This window comes from Cloeon dipterum, chromosome 2, assembly GCF_949628265.1.
Source record: "Cloeon dipterum chromosome 2, ieCloDipt1.1, whole genome shotgun sequence".
Classification (NCBI taxonomy): Eukaryota; Metazoa; Arthropoda; class Insecta; order Ephemeroptera; family Baetidae; genus Cloeon; species Cloeon dipterum.
In genome coordinates, this window is record NC_088787.1 from 701,995 (window position 1) to 723,360 (window position 21,366).

Below are 21,366 nucleotides of genomic sequence, written 5' to 3' on the forward strand. Positions count from 1 at the left end.
AGAAATTCTTTTGGACGCCTAACAATGCTTGAATTCGGTTTATTGTCGTGGGAAACAAAGTGCCAGATTTGGAAAGTGCTGCCTAATCTGGATATCGTGATCGACGGCGGAAGAAAAGGTTTTCATTTGGAAGATTTCGTTGAAGATGAAAATATCCAAGCAAGAGGGAAAATATATCTTGATTTTGATGATTATTCAACGAATTCAAATGTCTCTGCTGCCGATGTAGATTTCTCCAGCATCAGACACTTGAAGGTAATCAATCATTTTTCGTGTCTCTATTAAATTATTCTCCAATAAATTTCAGGTTACTTGTGACGAGGAAAAGTGGAACATGTTTGAGAAGATCCTGAAATGGCCAACCGCCCTGGAGAGTTTGAACCTTTTCTTAATGAACACTAAAATTAAGGTTGAAGAAATTTTACTCCAATTTGGAGCAAGCCTGCGATGGCTTTTTGTTGGAGGATCTGCAGACGTTGCTCTTCAAAGTGTCCAACTCAACCGTCTATCTGAAGCATGTCCCAATCTGGAAGTACTACACCTGAGTGAAGTAAATGTCAGCGGAAATTCCTCCCAACCTTCCAAATTTTTCCATCTGGAGGAATTAGTTTTTGAAGAAACAGAGTTGTAAGTTTAGTTTTTTTTTAAGAATTAAATGAATTGAAATGAAATCTGCAACAACAGGACTGGAGAGTGCCTTACCACCGTTTTTTCCTCTGCTCCAAATCTGCAGAAGGTGATGATCGACACCTTGACATACAACCTCGAGGATCTTCAGCATGTGAAGAATTTGATAGTCAACAGCAAGATCCTTGGCTCGTTGAGGTCTCTCCATTGGGGGATAAGAGCAACTTCATCTGAAAGCGTCTACAAGAAAATTGCGGACATAGTGAAGAGAGCGGCTGCACTTCTCCCTGAATTTAGAGATTTAAAATTTTCTTACCATCATACCTTATTCAATGCAGAGAGCTATGAGGAAACTTCGTCCTCGAATTATTTTACAATGTTTCGTAGAAACCCCAGATTGTATAAAGCCATAATGGACGATACGAATCTTTTCGACGTTTTAAAATCTTTTGAATGAAACAAATTTTGAACATTTACATTTTAGTGTGTCGATAAGAACTAGAATACAAAGTATTTCAATATGGATCACGGGACCAGATAATAAAATTAGTAGCAATATAAATGTGTAATCATAAAAGAAATTTATTGAATGCTTTTACTGCCGTCAAACCCTTAATAACTGCGATGGTCTTTGGCAGGAGAAGCGATTGATTTTTCAAAAGATATCCCAATTCCTTGACTGAAATTTACTTATTTTTGGCAAGATAAAAATTAAAAATCAGAATTTGTACCTTCACAAGGATCCACACTCTGAGAATTGGCCTTAAAATTGTTTAATTAATATTCGATTGAATAACTGACTGGTTTAAACGGAGTCGCTTTCTCCATAATTTGCGGCGCGCGCGGCCGCGGAAGGTCAGTGTCAAGACGCGAAGAGAGGCAGCTCGCGCGCGCGGCCTCTAAACTGGTCTGCATTGACGCGAGAAAATAAGAGTTGCGGCGGAAAACACAAATAATAATCAATGGTCAGTCTGGAAAATGACGTCGGCTCGGCTGGCTGGTGCGCTGCTCGCTGCCCTCGCGTGGGCCCTGTGCGGCCCCAGAGTGTGGGCCCTCGAGCCCCTGCTCTCGTTCGACGACGCCGCCGACCAAAATTGCCGTCACGACGCCGCCCTCTACCGCAGCCAACTGCAAAACTTCACCCTTTGGGCCGTCAAAAGTGAGTCAAGAGAAATTTGGGGATTTCAACGCTTGCAATTATTGAGGATTTAAAATTTAAATAAATTAATAATATTTGCGTAATTTGGGGATTTATTTTTTAATTTAATTTCGTGCAGTGTCAATAACGCGAGTGATGTGATGTAATTTTGGAAAGAGGAAATAATTAAATCTCGTCGACTTGTTTGCACTGATTTATTTGCCGCGAGAGCGTATTTTGCTGGCCGTGCCGTAATAAACGAAGGAAAGCGTCCGCATGGCCAGCGAGAAAACCAGTTTTGCCGCGAGATTATTGCATCTCGGCCGCGAGAATCGCGAATGCATGCCGCTGTTTTGCAAACAACTCGATCGCAAAGGCCAGCAACCCGTTCTCAGCTGCCGCGAGTTTAAAAGGAAACAAAATTAATTTTTTTCAGTGTACGATGCGAGTGCGAAGGCGCCCGTGGGGATTTTGGCCGGCGCCACCTTCCAGCTGGGCCACTTCGACGAGTGCCTGCAGGTCGGCTCGGAAGAGGCCCCGACGCCCGTGGTGGCGCTGCCGGCGCCGCTCAGGGCCCAGTACTGCGTGGCGCGCATCCGGCTGGAACCTGAGCAGGCCACCTACCCTGGCTTCCACCGGCTCGACCGCCCGCACGCCTTCTCCCTGCAGTACGACCCCCGCGACTCCGCCTGGGAAAAACTCATGGTGCAGGACTCTAATTATTTTATTTAATTAAATGTCAAATTGTTTTTGATCAGGTGCCCTTGGACCCGTCGAAGAAGCCGCGCAACTCGTTCCACTGGGCCACCTGCATTCCCGCCAGCTGCTCGCCGGCCGACCTGAAGGTGGCTTTGGACGCCGCCCTGCAGCCCCTGCGCCAACGCCACGAAGTCCAGCTCAGCGTGGACGTCGATGAAAAACTCTGCACCGTCGCCCAAAGAATGCCGCTCTCCACTGCGGACATCGCAGTCTTGTAAGATAATTTTTAATTTAAATTACAAAACTTATCTTAAAGGCCATCTTTGATGAAATTCTCGTGTACACCAATTGATTCCTCCCAGCATGAAATTGGATATCCTTTCGATATTCAAAAGATATCCTTGGATATTCAAAGGATTTCCTTAAGATATTCATAGGATAGCCTTGGATTTTCAAAGGAAATCCTTGGATATTTAAAAGATATCCTTGGATATTCAAAGGAGAGACTTGGATATTCAAAAGTTTGCCTTAGGTTTTCAAAGGATATCCTTGGATATTCAAAGTATATCTGCGTATCCAAAGGTAAACTTTTGAACAAAATATGTCAATAGATGGATATCCTCGGATATACAACTTCTAGCTGGGCAAATTCCTCCCGAATTTCGTCAAAGATCTCCGCAAGAAATCTTTTTCAACTGCGAATTCATCCTGATTAACCTTGAAATTTTCCTTCAGAACTGTCATCCTGCTGGTTTTCGGCATAGTGGTTGCTGCCACTTTCTTCGACATGGCCATCTACAGGCAAAGACCCTCTGGCGACGAAAGACCACTCAGTGAGCCCAAAATAAAAAAATTAAAACAAAAAATACAATTAGAAATTAATAGCGAGAGGCCAGGAAATTCTGATGGCGTTTTCGGCTTGCACAAATCTGGAGAAGCTGAACAAGCCTGACCCGACAGACGACCTGGGCATCCTGCACGGCCTGCGCCTCTTCTCCATGGTGTTCATCATCCTGGGCCACCGCTGCCTCTTTTCCTACGGCGGGCCCTTCTTCAACCCGGAATTCCTCGAGGAGGTGCGCGTTCCTTGCCTGGCATAATCCCGTTCTAATCCGAATTCCTAAACAGAGGTACCGCAAGATCGAGGACATGTTCCTGCTGAACGGCACGCTGCTGGTGGACACGTTCTTCGTGCTGTCCGGCTTCCTCACCTGCTTCGGCATCCTGCTCGAGATCCACAAGCGCAAGACGCTCAACGTGCCCATGCTCTACCTCTACCGCTGGATGAGGTCAATCTGAAACCACACCCTGACTTTCCTCAATTCTAAATATATCATAAAATCTCAGGTTGACTCCGGTCTACATGATGGTGGTGGCGTTCTACGCGACCCTCTTCTCCAAGGTGGACTCTGGCCCTCTGTGGAAGGCCAGGGTTGGCCTCGAGCAGGAGCGCTGCGTGCAGAACTGGTGGACAAACCTTCTCTACGTCAACAACTACGTCAACGCTGACCAGCTGGTATGAAGACCTGGCTCTTTACATGGAGTATAAACTCAGCACCTGATTCCGTTTTGCAGTGCATGTTCCAGTCGTGGTACATCGCGTGCGACATGCACTACTTCCTGCTGGCCCCGCTGATCGTGATTCCACTCTACAAGAGCCCCAAGCTGGGATTGGCGCTGCTGGCCGGCGTCACTTCCCTTTCGATTGTCATTCCCTTCGCCGTCACCTACGTCGGCGAGTACAGCGGCGTGCTCAGGGTCTACATGAGGTACTTGAACTTCATCCTGATGGAATTTATAATATTCTTGGTTACTTGCAGCCTGCTGGAGGACCCACCTTCGAACGAGGACTACTACGCGGTGTACATCAAGAGCCACAACCGGGCGGCGCCCTACTTCATCGGCATGGCGGCCGCCTACCTGTACGGCATCCTCAAACTCTCCGACATCAAGATCCCCAAGGTGATATTGAATTTCCAACCATGCAAGTAACTGACCTCCTGTCCTGCGCAGGGGGTGATGTGGGGCTGCTCTCTGGCGGCGACGGTGGTGGGGCTGACGTCCATGTTCGGCGCCTGGGTGTTCTACATTCCTGGCCGCGAGTACTTCGCCGGCGAGAACGCGGCGTACGCGTCGCTGCACCGCGTCGGCTGGGCGCTGACCGTGGCGTGGGTGGTGCTCGGCGGCTGCACCACCCGCTTCGGGGTGCTGCAACCCCTGCTGCAGCTCAACGCCTTCCTGCCCCTCAGCAGACTCACCTACTGCGCCTTCCTCACGCACGGCGCCGTCCAGCTCTACACCCTCGCCACCCTCCGACAACCCGAGTTCATGAGTTTCCCCAAACTGGTCAGTGCGCCACGCCCCCTTTTAATTTAATTTAATTTTTTCATTTTCCGCAGTTCTGGATGGCGTCGGGGGACATCACGATTTCGTTCATCGTGGCGCTGTTCGTTCACCTCTTTTTCGAGGCGCCCCTCGGAGCAATCCAGAAAATGCTTCTGCGCAAGAGTAAGAATTCAAAATAACCAAGCCCTTGGTGAAAAGGTAAAAAATAAATTTATTTGCTTGCAGAGCGAGCTAACAGACCAAGGAACGAGAACGCACCGGCGGCGGTACACATGGCAGACGCTCCTCCACCACCCCCTGTGGCCTCAACCCCTCCACCTCCGGAAATCTCATCGCCTCCAGCTCCGAGGGACACAACTCCTGAGATCCCTGAAACCCTGACGAACAGCAAAGCAGTGTCTGAAGTCTGAATTCTTTCCTGATTGATATAATTATTTATTTGTTACCTCCTTGCGATATTTTTGTGTGTTATGCAATTTTAATCGTTTGACATACAATTTTTATTTTTTATTTTTATTGAATAAAACGACATATAATGCAGAAAGCTCAACATTTAATTACGTATTATTCTGCTCCTTTGATTATACCCCCGCGCCGTTGCGCCCGATCACCAAAGTTGCCGGCCAGCGCTGCGCAGCTTGCTGAGACCCAATTTTAATAATTATCTTTATGTATGTAAGATTTAGAGGATGCGGAAAAATAATGCAGTTAAAAAAATTGCTATTTTAGAGTACCGAAACACCAACTATATTTATTGGATTTCAAGACCAAATTTTAATGTTAACAAATTATTTCCCGATTCATTTAATTAAAAAGCACTTAATACTCCAACGGTTTTGTTTTCTTGATGGTCGAGCACTGGTTCACCACATATTCCGGGAAGCGGCAGAAGACGTCGGTTTGGTACATGAGCTCGTCACTAGGGGGAACGGCGTGCAGATTTGGCGTCGCACCCGGCAGCGAGACGAGCATCACAAAATCCTGTTTGGTCGTCGCGTTCACGGCGACAGGAATCGGAATATTTTCCCCAGGTCCGACGGGGATGAAGTCGCTGCTGCACCACATGAATTTATCGTTCAGCTTGTCGTAAAAGCCTTGGCCCCAGATTATCGTCAGCGTCGGAGCCACACCTTCAATCTAATTTAGCGTTTTGTCTTATTCCTTAGAATTTCTCACCTCTGATAAAATTGTAGATCATTTCAAACTCCTGCTTGGTTTCCGCGTAAGGAAGCGAGCCATTCCTCTCCAAACACGCGGTGAAAGATGACGTGTTAAACTAGAGAAATTTATATGAAAAACTGAAATGCTAAGATAGTGCAACAAAACCATTTTCATTTTGATCGGTTCCAAGGTTAGAAAAGTTACTGGAACCAAGTCATCCGCTTTTAAAAGAAAATTTAAAAAATGAAAATATTTAGAGAGGAAATCGTACGTGGAATGCATAAAGATGCATTAAATTTCAAAAAATTGTCAAACATCATGCACGGCGAGTTTAGATCGCGGTCCGCGGGAATCATGCTGCGTTGCTTATGTATCGGTTGAAAAATAAATTTAAAGGTTCACGTTTGCAATAAAAGGTTGAGTGAAATACTTCATGGTTGAAATTGTAATATTTCCAGAAGCGGTCCACCGCCTTCGACTGAAGGAGACACACCAGGAAGTCAAACGCGAACGTTTCCTCGTTCGTTAATACTTTAAAAATAATACTTTATAAAATTTGAAAAGCCAGTAGTAGATGGCACCACAGTTCATATGTAATAGTGATCCTACAAAACAAAGAGTTATCGAATTCCCCGAAGATTTGAAACCTATACCAATGCGCTTTTCAAGATCTTGAGCCCCGCCCCCTTTTAACAGTTCCTCATATTACGCGACGTCCGCACAAGAACATCGACGAGTGAGTAATATTGGTTGTTAGAAGAACGGAACATAAATTAACTATAAAGATTTATTCATCCTAAACCACGAAATTTTAAATGGCGCCATCTGCTACCGTTTTTTTACCATAGATGACGTCAGCATGAATATAATGTACTTTTGTTTCTTCTGCATTCGTAGAGATTGTTCATCATTTCGGTGGAAAAATCAAAGTGGGGCGAGTAATGGTCGTCCATCACGTCACTTATTATGGTACGAAAGAAATAAGTGTTTTCCAAAATGTTGAACTGGGCTGATTTGAACGACGAACGAAACTGATCTTGGTTGTCCATCGCGTTGTTCAATGAAACGAAGTCACTTTAGAATAGTTGAATTTCTGATTCATTAACAATTAAGTTTTTATTTACAAGGAATGGGCCATTCTGGACATCATTTTAAGGTAATTGCGCACGTTGATTTTGGTCGAGTTGTACACCTGGGTTTTTATTATTTAAACTATTAATTAATCCCAATAACGATTCATAGACTTAACCAGTCCTATGTGCTCTGCTAGGCATTGAATCATTTTCTGGAATACGGATTTAAGCATTATATCAAATTTGTAAATATTTTGTGCTTTCACTTTGGCTGCGTAGCTGGTTCTGCTCAAATCGCCAGTGTTCCAAATTTTCTTGGCTTCCTCTTTGTAACACATAAAGAGTTGGAGAGGTTGGAAAAAATACAAAATAAAGATATACTTTCTTTAACATTGAAATTTCTCCTGCAAGGGTGATAATGCATCTTCGATTTGAAGCCGAATCCCATGGGCGCCTTTTTGTAAAAACAAATTTAACTATAATCCCAATATTCTTGGTACAATAAACCTCGCAGATGATCTGTTTCTTTTCCGAGCAGTCTGCCAGCGCCAAGCTATAGGCACATCTGGATCGCCAAAATCGATGTAGACGCACGAGTTGTTCGCAAATCTCGGATCATGGCCCTTTTTCCAGGTCAGGTCACTTTTCAGGTAGTCGTTCAGGTAGCCGGTGCACCATCGCAATTGTCCGCGGCAAGATTCGATATCTCGCCCTGCCGTCCAGGCTTCTGTCCGAAAAGGCAGATACCCTTTCTCATTTGGGTTCCTATTTTCTGGGAGTTTATTTTAAATTTTATTTTCTGAAAAGAACTTTTAAAATCGTTTAACTGTAAGGATTTCCCAAGCAGTATTGCTTGGCTGGATTGTGGACTGAAAGGAGGTCCATTCCAAGGGAGCAGCACCGCTTGTAGGCCTCGTTCCAAGTGCCCTGATGTGATATTTCGTAAATTCAAACGTTTTCTTTTTGGCAATTCCATACATATTCATCGTGCAACTCAAGGATCTTGTTGTCGCAACATGAATGCCAATTCCCGAAACGCCAGGGAACTTTCAATTTAAATTAAATTTTCCTTTTAAGAAATGGAATTCCGAACTCACAAAGCAAAACTCGGAAGGGTTTCTTGAGGAAAAATTCTTTCTGCAGATATTTCTCATTAATTTTGTACAATATTTTCTTGTTTAACATTTGTACTTCCTTAACGCAATCGGGAAGTCCTGTGCACTCTGGCAGATCACATTTACTTGTTGTATCATCCTAATGCCAGACACATTTTTAATCATTAATAAGTTTTAAAATTTTCGTAACCCTGATTTCGAAGGTCTTTTCCGTTCCTTGGCAGCCCAACAGCAGTTTGGAGGCGCAGATTGTGGTTTTTACTGCCAGATTCATGAGATTGCTGGACCACGTGCCTGGGATCGAAACAGCCACGCAAGCCCCTCCTTTTCGAATTCCAAAGATGTCGTATTCGATCGAGTCCGATTCCGATGCGTTATGCAGGCAGTTTTCGAAATATAGAGGACAACTATCTCGAGTCATTGCCGTCCAGTAAGACACACTCTGCATGGCTGCAAAAAGTGTTTTTCGATAGTGCCAATTGATACACATGGTTTGGAAGCCAAGTCAATCAGTCGACGTGCCGAAAAACAGTGAAAACGTTAAACTCTTTGGCGATATTTAGTTTCTTGATCAATAAAAAAGCGATACAAGATTAATGTAAATGAAAATGGTTATTCTTAACCAACGCTTTTTTGTAAAGAAATAAATGTCGAAAGTATGGAAATGTTTAATATTATATAGAATGTTTGGTTAGGAACCGATCAATTATTGCTCCTCAAATACCGATTAATTGGTAGATTAATTATTTGTCTATACGACTATTTTTGCACATCCCTAGAGAGTGGAATGTCGTGCGACGACCAATCAGAGAAGCGAGTGGCCCTCTACCCTGTTTGAGAGAGCAGCAGAAGTTATCATAAGCAAAGCTGCTGGTTTTCGCTCAGTTCTCTGATTGATCGCTGACGTTTTGTGGCGCTTTTGTCAGAAGATATCCACCAAAGTAACGGTTTTACATTTACACCAACTGAATAACCAACATTTAGTCTAAGGAATTGATTGGCACCGTGAAAGAAACTCTAGTGCTATTATGCCAAGTTATTTTAAGGATTTTTACGGGAATTCGGCCTGTCAAAATGGTCCGAAAAAGACATAGTCAGTGCTAAAGGTTTGAGGCCCAGACTGCAGCATGTCATCCAATTTTCCTTCCAGTCCACCTTCGAGAATATATTTTTAATTTGCTTGGGAAATATCTATGAAAAATACCAAATTCTCTCCAAGGAAATAAAAGCCAAATTTGGTTTGCTCCCACGTGCCGTGGATTTCCTTTTCTGCTTTAAAATAAAGAAATGTTTCAACGGAGAATTCTAAAGGGACCTTTTTTGAGGCACGTTTTCCCGCCAATTATTTCAAATAAGGACTCCTGCCAAAATTTAATTGTTACCGCAATCATAGAAATCTAAATTAATTTCTCCTTTACATCTTTTTGGCAATGATTCAGTGACGGACACTTTGGCCTCGAGCATGCCGACTAAATTCGAGAATTAAATAATAATTAATTAAATGATTGGTTAAAGAAGCTCCGATTTTAATTACCTCGCACGTATAAATAGATTCAAAGGAGCAATCCATTGGTTCGAATTTCTTCTTCCGAATTCTGTAAATAATGCAGTAGGGCGGAGAAAATTTTGCCAAATTCAACGTGTAGTTTAGTCGAGTTTCCACGTTGTTTGGGCACCAGGTGAGACTGGAGCACGACTTCGTAGCTCTATTCAGCGGATCGCTCTTCGAACACGGCGCTGCACTTGTCCACAAAAACTCTACGTCAACTGAAGCAAGGATATATTTTTTAATAATTAATCGTATCTCGACCTGTTTTACCATTTGATATCATCCTTAAAGGATCGTTGATTTCGTCCGGCGTGTCGAGCGCTTGCAGGTGCAGTTTCCGGTACAAACACGCCTCCACTGCTCTGCCGTACTCGACCTATTTGAAGTGAAAATACATATGTATAAGAGTTATTACTAAGATCCGGCATACTGATTACTTTATCAAAGCTTTCAAAGATGTGTCTGAATCCAATTTTTTTGTATGCTCCGAACGGCCGGACGCGAACGTCAAATAATTCGGTCATGCCGGCTTTGACGCAAATTGATTATGAAATATATTGTCTAAATTATTATTCACCACGCATTCCTATGATGAAATCTTGAAAAAAGAATACAAATGTTAAAACTGTCAAATTAAGGACAATTGTTGCTAAACCTTCACTTATTGCCGTGTCATGAACGTTCTAATTAAAATTAAACATTTAACAAGGAATAGCGATAAAATAATATCCAACCTTTTTTATTCGATTGTAATTTCTGCAAAATTGATATGGACCCTCGTTTTTTGGACTGGTGGTCATCGTAGGCTTGACTGTAGTTCTAGTTGTCCTTTTTTTCGGGGTTTTGGTGGTTGATTTCTGCCTTTGAGTAGTCGCACCCCAAACCTCTTTAGAAAATATTATAATTATCCAGTCTTGCTTTAGACATTCTAAACAAACCTGCAACAATTACGAGGAGCGAGAGCAGAAACAGGACTTGAATAAAGAGCCTCTTCGTTACAACCACCCTGCAAGAAAAATGATGTCAGTGACGTGAAAATGACGAAAAATTTTGTATTTTCAAAAGGCTTTAAATTTTGATTTTGAACAACTAAAAACAAGTTTTGTTGGTTTTCCATTGAATTTTGAGCAAATTTGGAAAATTTCCTCATCCCTCCAATGACGTCACTGAGACATCACTGTGATATCACTCACGTCACGATTGCACTTCCGAAGACACGAGGAATGAAAATGATGTCAAAATGATATCATATTGATATACCCACGGTGACCAAACGTTTTAATATTTTTCCGTTGATATTCTAAAGAAATCAATATAATATCTCTAAGTTTTTCCAATTTTTGAAAAAATTCAAAAAATTTAAAAATTAAAAATTTTTTTTTGTCATTTTTTCATACTTTTTTAAATTATATTATTGCAAATGGGGCCTACAATTCAGGTGTGCCGGGTCACGATTCGATGTGATGTCAAAGTGATGTCAAAGTGACGTCAAAGTGACGTCAAAGTGATATCAATATGACATCAATGTGATGTCCCAAAAGAATTTGAAACAAAAAAATTATGAAATTAATTAATTAATTTAAATGTTAATGATCAGCAAAGATTTCAATTTTTTTTTTGTTTCAAATTCTTTTGGGACATCACATTGATGTCACATTGATATCACGCGCATCCCCAGAATTTCAAAAAATCATCACGCTGAGCATGTCATATTGATATCACTTTGACGTCACTTTGACGTCACTTTGACATCACTTTGACATCACATCGAATCGTGACCCGGCACACCTGAATTGTAGGCCCCATATGCTATGAAATATAAAAAATATGAAAATATGACAAAAAAATATTTTGATTTTTTTTTAATTTTTCAAATTTTTTCCAAAATTGGAAAATTTTAGAGATATTATATTGATTTCTTTAGAATATCAACGGAAAAATATTAAAACGTTTGGTCACCGTGAGTATGTCGATATGATATCATTTTGACATCATTTTCATTCCTCGTGTCTTCGGAAGTGCAATCGTGACGTGAGTGATATCACAGTGATGTCTCAGTGACGTCATTGGAGGGATGAGGAAATTTTCCGAATTTACTCAAAATTCAATGGAAAACCAACAAAACTTGTTTTTAGTTGTTAAAAATAAAAATCGTGACGTGAGTGATATCACAGTGACGTCACAGTGACGTCATTAAAGGAATGGGAAACTTTCCAAATTTGCTCAAATTTCAATGAAAAACCAACAAAACTTGTTTTTAGTTGTTCAAAATCAAAATTTAAAGCCTTTTGAAAATACAATTTTTTGTCATTTTTCTTGCACTTAAGTGCAATTGTGACGCGAGTGATATCAAAGTGATGTCACAGTGACGTCATTGCAGGGATGGAAAATTTAATGCATGAACATGGAAATCAGTAAATATTTTTATTTTATAAATTGGATAAAACTCCATGTTTTTTATTGGGTTGAAACGCAAATAATTTGCGATGGCTGGGAGATTAAGATTATTAAAATAAAAGTGACAAGCGTGACGGGGCTACTTTTCCGCTGATGCTCTTAACGGTGGAGATTCCTTACACTCAGAATTATATTGTGTGCGATGTATGTGACAATAAAATATAATTCATATGCGTTTTCTTCGTTCCTAATCAAAAAATTTATTGAATTTTCCAGGAAAAAATATTACTGTGATGTCATATTGATATCACCAGGGTGACGTCAAATTGACGTCACTAAATGTCCGTCACAATGGGATCATATTGATATCATTATGATATCACGACCAAAAAATTTTTCTCAGAAAATTATTTTTATTGCATTTTTACAACTTGAGGTTGAAAATGCTATTAAAATAATTTAAAGAGAATTTACTGGGGAAAATTTTTTGGTCAAGACATCACCTCAAGTGACGTCAATATGACGTCATATTGACGTCACTCCAGGTTGGAGCTCGGAATACGGATCCAAAAACTGTCAGTTTTGAAAATGCTATTAAAATAATAGCATTTGGGGAAAATTTTTTGGTCGTGATATCATAATGATATCAATATGATCCAATTGTGACGGACATTAAGTGACGTCAATATGACGTCACCCGGGTGATATCAGGTGACATCAATATGACGTCACAGTGATATTTTTTTTCTTGCAGGGCATGTTTCGTTTTCGCACTGTTCACAATGATTTTCAACGCCGCAGAGACCAGAGCGATTGTTTCCTGTCTGCTTGTGCTTTTGCTGAAATGGGGCGAGAGCAGCGTTTTTACGGAAGTGCTCGTGTTACGCTTCGTGTTGCCGTTGTGCGCGCACACCATGATGCACATCGGACTCATAAAATCACCTCCACTACAAAAACAGGTTTCGAAACAGGACAAATGGTTATGGAGACCATGATTCCATGCAAAGGAAAAATAATTACGCACCCCCTGAGAAAACAAATAGAGGCTTCTCGCCCCTCGTTTCTCTCCCTTTCCAAGAGAATCCTGCCCACCCTTATTTTCCTGCTAGGCAAGTATATAATTCTTAAATTATTTTGAATACAATCTATATTCCGTACAAATATTTAAATCTGCACGAGGCTCTGGAAGTCTGTTTGAAACCATTTTGTGGTGGACGTGATTTTATACGAGTCCGGATGTGCATAAAGGCAACGAAGCGAAACAAGAGCATCCGGTAAAACTGCTGTCGCCCCCATTATTTCAGCAAAAGCACAAGCAGACAGAAAACAGACTCTCTGCTCTCTGGTGTTGAACATCAATTTAAACAGTGTAAAATCGAAACATGTTCGTGGCGATCAGGCTCCTTTTTCAGGTCCTGTTTCTGCTCTCGCTCCTCGTAATTGTTGCAGGTTTGTTTATTCATTCTATTGCAGGACTGAACTTCTTACTCTATTTTCTATAGAGGTTTGGGGTGCGACCACTCGCAGGCAGGAATCAACCACCAAAACCCTAAATAATAAGATCAGGGAATTGACAACTATAACTACAGTCGAGCAAACGACCAACAGTCCAAAAATCGAGACTCAATATCGATTTTGCAAAAAGTATAATAAAATAAAAAAGGTTGGTTCACAATTTTATTGCAATTCCTCTATAGAATGTTTACTTTTTTAATAAGAACTTACTGGACACGGCACTAAGTGAAGGTTTGGCAACATTTATCTTGACTTTGACAGCTTTTGAATTTTTGTACACCCCTTACGCTTATTCAAGATTTCATCTTAGGAGATCGTGGTAAATAATATTTTGGACAAAAATAAATGATATAATCATAATTAATTTTCATTTTCGTCAAAGATGGCATAACCGAATTACTTGACGATCGAGACGGGCCGTTTGGATCCTTCTTCAAAAAAGGCATAAAAGGATTGAGATATACCTTTGACAGCTATGACGAAGTCAACTACACGCCTAAACATACATATAGGGTTAACTCAATATTTGCTTCAAATAGTTCGAGTATGGCAGAGCAGTGGAGGCGTGTTTGTACCGAAGACTGCAACTGCTGGCACTCGACACGCCTGAAAAAATCGACGATTCGTATTTTGACATGAGGATGAAGGGATATGGTAACGTCTACGTTAATTTGAAACTATTAATCAATTGAAAATTATTAATTTCATTCAGGAGTGGGGGATTTTTTGTGGACGAGTGCAGCGCCGTGTTCGAAAAGCGATCCGTTGAACAATGCCACGAATTCCTGCTCGAGCGTCACCTGGTGTCCAAACAATGTGGAAACTCGACTAAACTACACGTTGAATTTGGGAAACTTTCCTCTGCCCTACTGCCTGATTTACAGAAGGTCGACCCAGACACTCGTACCAATGGATTGCTCCTTTGAAGCTCATTTTACGTGCGAGGTAATTCAAATCGGAGCTTCTTTAATTAATTACATATTTTATTTTAATTTAGTCGCCATGCTGGAGGCCTATTTTCCCGTCGCAGAATGAGTGCCTAAAGGAAGTAAATGGAAAATATTGAAAGTTTAAAAGGAATCAATGAAATTTTTGCAGGAGTCCATGTTTGAAGTAATTGGCGGGAACACGTATCTCAAAAAAGGTTATTCTTTAATTCTAAGTAGAAACATTTATTAATTTAAAGGCAGATCATGAGATCCGCGGCACGTGGGAGAAAACCGATTTCGGCTTTTATTTCCTTGGAAGGAAATTGGTATTTTTCATAGAGATTTCCAAAAACAAATAAAAACATATTCTCTGAAGGTTAATTGGAAGGAGAATTGGATGACGTGCTGCAGTCTGGGCCTCAAACCTATAGCTGTGACTGACTCTCTTTGGAAACATTATGACAGTAAAAACATCTTCATTACCACTGATTTCAGTAAAACTATTAAAAATTCATCCCAAACCTGGCGTAGCACTAGAGTTTGATTTTTTACATGGCCAATCAATTCCAGAAGGTCAATTTTGGTTTTTCAGCCGAATATTCCGGGACCCAGTGCATGAAATTAATCACAATTTTTATTCTTTTGAAATTTTAGCTGAAAATGTTTGCGTATTTCGAAATATGGTTTTGATTTTAGAAAATCTACACACGGGTAGACGTTTATTACTGAAGGATATTTGCAGGTAGAGCATCACCGGACTTCAACCCACAGAGCGCTTCCCTCAACCCAAAATCAGAATTATTTAGTAAGTCACAAACCCACTTTTTCCAGCTTTCAAAACTTCATATAGTCACTCCTAATTAAGGCCGTGGAGTGAAAACCAATAGTTTTCGTTGTTCTCGCCGTAAAACTCTGCGTGTTAGGCTCCATCACCATCCCTTTTGCCTCCAAACCAGCGCTAAAAGACACATTTTTTTTGTAGTTTCCCACGTTACGTTTCCACCGATTATTGTGGCATGATGAATGAGTGACAATTGGCTTTTATCTTCTAAAGGTGTGGTTTGCTGGTCGGCCTTAACTCGATTTGGGTGTCCACTTCACTTCGAAAACTTCCTCCACAACGCATCGGAAACGATCGGCGAACATATAAATATCCTTGGGATCCGAAAAGGAGGCTCTTGCGTGGCCGTTTCGATCCGAGAAAAATGGAAAGGAAAGTATAAAGACACGACTCTGACGGTGAAAACCACCCTCTGCGACTCGAAACTGCTGTTGGGCTGCCAAGGAACGGAAAAGACCTTCGAAATCAGAGTTGCAAAAAATATACCTATCTATTATATATTTTGATTCAAAATTTATCTGGTAAGGATGATGAAAGCAACTGCGATCTGCCAGAGTGCACAGGGCTACCCGATTGCGTTATGAAAGTATGATATTGTGAAACGTAGAAACATTGGAAAATATTATTGAGAATCATCCACAGGATGAATGGTTCCTGAAGCAACCCTTCCGAGTCCTGCTTTGTGAGTTGCGAATTAAAATCTTCAAACGGTAATTTAAATTAAATTAAAAGCACCCTGGCGTTTCGGGAATTGGCATTCATGTTGCGACAACAACATCCTTAAGCTGCAAAATGAATATGTAACAAAATCACAGAGATAACCATCGGATTTTTATAAATCTGAAATCAGGGCACTTGGGACGAGGCGTACAAACGGTGCTGCTCCCTTGGAATGGACCTCCTTTCTGTCCACAATCCGGCCAAGCAATACTGCTTGGGCAATCCTTACAGTTAAACGTTTTTAAAAATTCTTTTCAGATACTAATACAAAAAATCAGAAAATAGGAACCCAAATGAGAAGGGGTATCTGCCTTTTCGGACGGAGGGCTGGACGGCAGGGCGGGATATCGAGTCTTGCCGCGGAAAATTGCGATGGTGCACAGGCTACCTGAACGACTACCTGAAAAGTGACCTGACCTGGAAAAAGGGCCATGATCCGAGATTTGCAAACAACTCATGCGTCTACATCGATTTTTGGGATCCAGTTGTGCCTAGTCTGGCGCTGGCAGACTGCTCGGAAAAGAAACAGATCATCTGCGAGGTTTATTGTCAGAATAATGGGATTGGGATTAAATTTTGTAAAAAGGCGCCAATGGGAGTCGGCTTCAAATCACAGATGCATTATCAACCTTGCAGGAGAAATAACAATGTTAAAGAAAGTATATCTTTATTTAGTATTTTTTCTGCTCCAACTCTTTATGTGTTACTAAGAGGAAGCCGAGAAAATTTGGAACACCGGCGATTTGAGCCGCATCAGTTACGCAGTTAAAGTAAGAACAGAAATTTTAATCAATTGGATATTCCTCTCCCGTGTTCCAGAAAATGATTCAATGCCTAGCAGAGCACATAGGACTGGTTAAGTCGAGGAAAAGTAATAAAGAGATAAATTAATAATTGAAACTATATGTTACCCAGGTGTACAACTCGACAAAAATCAACTTGCACGTTTATATGAAAATGGTGTCCAGAACGCTGGATTCCATGTAAATTAAATTCAAATTGTTGAATTTAAAATTTAATTTTCCAAAATTGAAAGTGCCTTAAAGAACAAATCGAAGTCGTACAATACGTCGTTGCCCTTGTCGATCCAAGCCCGTTATGGTGGGAAGAAGAGTAAAATATTCGAGGATGACTTGATTGCTGTTGGGGCGGACCTATTCTTCTCAAGCCACTTTGATTTTGCCACCGAAATGATGAACAAACTCGACGAATGCAGAGCAGTCAAAAGTATTTTTAGTTTTACTTAAGTCAATGGAAAAAACCGTACCAAATGGCACTATTTTTGCTAGAATGCAAAACTGGTTCAGCAAAAACATTGAAACGAATTTTTAAGAAAAATGCTAGCTATTCTGGCTTTCGATTCTCAAGGAAGATTTGCTTTGGTTTCAATGTTACTTTTTATTATGCCAATATATTTTCGGTAAAACTATAACAAAATTTAGAAATTGGTCAGATATTGTAAATAAACGGTGGTGCTCTCTACTGCTGGCTCCGCAAACAATAAATCATTCACTTTAAAGACAAAAACGAGGAAACATTCGCGTTTGACTTCCTGGCGTGTCTCCTTCAGTCCAAAGAGTTGGAACGCTTCTGGAAATTTTATGATTTCAACCTTGAAGTATTTTACTTGACCTATTTTGTCATCGAGACCTTTAAATTTATTTTGCTCCGATTTTTAAGCAAAGCAGTGTGATTCCCGTGGACCACGATCTAAACTCACCGTGCATGACGTTTGATCATTTTTTTATATATAAACCGGACTTATGCATTCCAGGTACGATTTTCTCTTCATTTTTTCTCTATTTTAAATTCTCTTTTTAAAAGCCGATGATTTGCTTCCGCTGACTGAAACTGGGCCTTTTATTACCCTGAAACCGATCAACATAAAATTTGTTTTTATTGCACAAATTTAGCATTTCAATCTTTTATATTAATTTCTGTAGCTCAAAACGTCATCTTTCACCGCGTGTTTGGAGCGGAATGGCTCGCTTCCCTACGCGGAAACCAAGCAGGAGTTTGAAATGATCTACATTTATATCAGAAGTGAGAAATTTGAAGAAATAAGAACAAAACTATAAATTAAATTAAAGGAGTGGCTCCGAAGCTGACGATAATCTGGGACCAAGGCTTTTACGACAAACTGAACAAGAAATTCATGTGGTGCCGCAGCGACTTCATCCCCTTCGGACCTGGGGCGAAAATTCCGATCCCTGTCGCCGTGAACGCGACGACCAATCAGGACTCCGTGATGCTCGTCTCGCTACCTGGTGCGACGCCAAATCTGCACGCCGTCCCCGCCACCGAGCAGCTCAAGTACCAAACCTCAGTCTTTTGCCGCTTCCCAGATTACGCCGTGAACGAGTGCACGGCTAACATCCCATTCGAAACGTTTTGGGACTAAATGCTTTTAAATTATCCGATTTGGGAATTCAATTGTTATAGCATTAAGTTTTTTCCGGCAATCCAAATATGTCTTTTGAATACTTCTCTTTAATCATTTGCACAATTTTGGATCCTAAAACCGTGGTTATTAATCAAAATTCACGAGTAAACATCTGATGTAAATTCACTATTCAAAATAGTAATAACTAATCTAGAAAAAAATGGTTTCACGGATAATGTGATTTGCCTCTGATTGTTATTAAAATAAAATGATTTTCAAAATGCATTCTGCCTTTTCTGATATCTACAATTTGCTGAGCACGGTCTCTCCTGCTCTCTTTTAACAGGAAGCCTGTTTGAAACCATTTTGTGGTGGACGTGATGTTATACGAGTCCGAAGCCTAAAGATCCGAGAGCACATCCGTGAAAACTGCTCTCGCCACATTATTTCACAAGCATAGGCTGACAGGAAACAGTCTCTCTGGCCGCTGGCGTTGAAAGTCACTTTGAACAGAGCGAAACGCAACATGGTTGTGGCGATCAGGCTCATTTTTCAGGTTCTCTTTCTGCTCTCACTCCTCGTAATTGTTGCAGGTTTGTTTATTGATTCTTATGCAGGGCTGGATTCATACCATTTTCCTTAGAGGTTTGGGGTGCAACTACTCGCAGGCAGAACAGAACGAACCATAAAAATCGCAACACCCCACGCATATTTAGGGTCGCGGATTTCAGGGTTGATACATGTTATTACCACAATTAAATTGAAAATAATATTATTAAATATATATAGAGTATACCGCCGTCTCCAATATTTCAAAAATGAAAACATATTTTTTAATATTCTCCTATAGGAAATGCAATAACATTACAACAATATTATCAAAAATTAATTATTTTTGAAAAATATTTAAACCAAGCAATTGTTTCCAAATAATTTTCATTACACATTATAGCGTACACCAAAGCTGGTCTAGAGTAGCTCCAACTACATTTAAAAGTGAGTTTGCTTCATCGTTTTACTTGAGAGCACGCACCATGGCTGAGAGTAAGAAGACAATGGTCTCGAAGAAGCTGAAGGCCCTGAAAGAAGGGCTTGTGACCGACGTGGTCTTCCTCGTCGGTGCGACTGATGCCACTGCGAAGGTATTTAACGGGATAGTTTTAATTTTATCTAAAACCTCATTAATATTTTCAGGAATTTCGAGCCATTCGGTCAGACCTCGTGGTGAGCAGCGAGTTCTTCGTGAGCCTGCTGGACAGCCCTCTGACCTTGAAACGCGACGGGAAAATCAGGCTGAAGAACATTGAGCCAAAGGTCTTTGAACTGATCATCGAGTAAGTGTGATGCGTGACCAATTAACTTGTAAATGTATTTCCTTAAAATTCAAGGTTTACGCATTTGTGTGGACAGCTCGTGTCCGAAGTGGACAGTATGGACACTTGCGTGAAGTTGGCATCGGCCGCTGATGAATACATGATTGACGACCTTGGAACTGTGTGCTCCAAGCTGCTCGAGGACCAGTTCCTCGCCGTGGACAACGTATGGACAGTGCTGAGCCAGCATATCATGGTGGAATCTGTGTCCTCCGTGTGTCTGAAGGTACAAATATAAATTGAATACCTGATTGGTTCTGACGAATGCGATTGTGTAGTTTCTAGGCTCAAAGGCGAACGTCTGTTTGAAGCATCCGAGTTTTCTCAAGGCCAGTGAAGAAGCAGTGAAGCTCTTCTTCAATTTGGATGAGATGAGCATCGAATCTGAGTCGGAACTTCTGAGTGCTTGTCTTAGATACATCAAGACCAAAGGGAATCAAAGGTAAATTATATCTTTATTTAATAATTTAATCAAAGCTGAATCTTTTTTGTCCTCAACAGACAAGTGTTTCGCCAAAGCTGTCTTCCTGGCCTTCGAGTTCTGGCTCTTGACTCTGCTGACCTCGCCAAGGTGTTTCCCATGCTCACCCCCGAGGAGAAGACCAGCATTGTGGTCTGTAAAAGCCCTCTGATGGCTGCAGAGAATCCTCAGCTCGCGTCTGGCCTCTGTCCGATTTCAAAAGGGAGATCGGAAATTATGAAAGTTCACCAACCACGTTTCTCTGATGGTGTAGCCTATAACATAACCGACTCTGTATTCTATGTGTATGAACCTTACTGCTAGGCTTCACATGCACTTTTTCCGAAAAGAAGCGTCACAATCACTGGCTTTGAGCTCATAAACACCAAGGAAGCTGCGGAGTACATACATTGTCTAATTTTAATTTATAACTGATTAATCACCGCATGGTTAAAATTTAAAATGCAGCGTTTTAAAATGAGAAAGTTGTAGATATTTCCTTTTCTTTTACTTCTGTTCCTTATGAATTCTACAAAGGTAATATAAAATTTTTATACCACTGCTTAAAACGAAATTTTAAAATACTACAATTTTTATTTGCATCTAAATAATATTTTTAGTTTAGAAAAGAGATAAATTAGTTATTCAAAGGGAGTTTCGGATAGTTTTGAATGTATTTTTAAGCTTTTTAGACTAAGCTTATGATTGGCCGCCATTATTTCGACGCCATATTGACTTCTGACCGGCGGGAAACCTACACAGATCCCAACCTGGCCCCCGGTGGGAATTACGACTGCGCAGAAGGTTTAAACTTGGGTCACGCATGCGCAAAGATGAGTTTCAGACTTCCTGTGAGATTTAGAAGCGATCTGATCATACTGCGCATGCTTAAAATTCGCACAAGTTTACTGCGCAGCTTCTAAATGGGCGATTAATATTCAAACAACTATGGATTTCGACGCCATATTGGCTTTTGACCGGCGGGAATCTACACAGATCCGCCGGTGAGAAAAATAAAATTTAAAATGCGTATATGCAAC

At 40.9% G+C, this 21,366-nt stretch overlaps 4 protein-coding genes across 4 annotated transcripts in view; all 4 read left to right on the top strand.

Moving 5' to 3' along the window:
* Positions 1-1,605: 1,605 nt before the first annotated feature.
* On the top strand, positions 1,606-5,220 carry LOC135935829 (nose resistant to fluoxetine protein 6-like). The gene is made up of 12 exons (XM_065478393.1): positions 1,606-1,786; positions 2,202-2,470; positions 2,524-2,738; positions 3,200-3,297; positions 3,350-3,540; positions 3,593-3,753; positions 3,812-3,980; positions 4,040-4,233; positions 4,285-4,426; positions 4,478-4,810; positions 4,864-4,972; positions 5,036-5,220. Exons 1-12 carry the CDS (start codon positions 1,606-1,608, stop codon positions 5,218-5,220), a joined length of 2,247 nt encoding a protein of 748 aa, XP_065334465.1.
* An 8,803-nt stretch (positions 5,221-14,023) lies between these two features.
* LOC135935999 (uncharacterized) lies at positions 14,024-16,388 on the top strand. The gene is made up of 12 exons (XM_065478662.1): positions 14,024-14,274; positions 14,333-14,565; positions 14,618-14,668; positions 14,719-14,764; positions 14,811-14,875; positions 14,926-15,013; positions 15,292-15,354; positions 15,604-15,860; positions 15,917-15,976; positions 16,033-16,072; positions 16,123-16,190; positions 16,241-16,388. Exons 1-12 carry the CDS (start codon positions 14,256-14,258, stop codon positions 16,343-16,345), a joined length of 1,095 nt encoding a protein of 364 aa, XP_065334734.1. The 5' UTR covers positions 14,024-14,255; the 3' UTR covers positions 16,346-16,388.
* Positions 16,389-16,397: 9 nt separating this feature from the next.
* The window catches only part of LOC135935831 (uncharacterized), a 43,391-nt gene continuing 38,422 nt past the window's right edge, over positions 16,398-21,366 (top strand). Inside the window, exon 1 of the mRNA XM_065478395.1 lies at positions 16,398-16,651. The gene's annotated coding sequence lies outside the window, so the exon portion shown is untranslated. The remainder of the gene's footprint in view (positions 16,652-21,366) is intronic.
* LOC135936000 (uncharacterized) lies at positions 17,228-18,604 on the top strand. The gene is made up of 5 exons (XM_065478663.1): positions 17,228-17,728; positions 17,791-17,884; positions 17,935-18,002; positions 18,054-18,153; positions 18,201-18,604. Exons 2-5 carry the CDS (start codon positions 17,836-17,838, stop codon positions 18,509-18,511), a joined length of 528 nt encoding a protein of 175 aa, XP_065334735.1. The 5' UTR covers positions 17,228-17,728; positions 17,791-17,835; the 3' UTR covers positions 18,512-18,604.

Coding starts and splice junctions, on each gene's coding strand:
- LOC135935829 (XM_065478393.1), top strand. CDS start 1,606: ATGACGTCGGCTCGGCTGGCTGGTGCGCTGCTCGCTGCCCTCGCGTGG. Junction 3,754..3,811: donor TACCTCTACCGCTGGATGAG/GTCAATCTGAAA, acceptor ATAAAATCTCAG/GTTGACTCCGGTCTACATGA. Junction 4,973..5,035: donor GAAAATGCTTCTGCGCAAGA/GTAAGAATTCAA, acceptor ATTTGCTTGCAG/AGCGAGCTAACAGACCAAGG.
- LOC135935999 (XM_065478662.1), top strand. Junction 14,669..14,718: donor AGAATGAGTGCCTAAAGGAA/GTAAATGGAAAA, acceptor AAATTTTTGCAG/GAGTCCATGTTTGAAGTAAT. Junction 16,191..16,240: donor TTAAGCTGCAAAATGAATAT/GTAACAAAATCA, acceptor ATCTGAAATCAG/GGCACTTGGGACGAGGCGTA.
- LOC135936000 (XM_065478663.1), top strand. CDS start 17,836: ATGACGTTTGATCATTTTTTTATATATAAACCGGACTTATGCATTCCA. Junction 18,003..18,053: donor AACCGATCAACATAAAATTT/GTTTTTATTGCA, acceptor TAATTTCTGTAG/CTCAAAACGTCATCTTTCAC. Junction 18,154..18,200: donor GATCTACATTTATATCAGAA/GTGAGAAATTTG, acceptor ATTAAATTAAAG/GAGTGGCTCCGAAGCTGACG.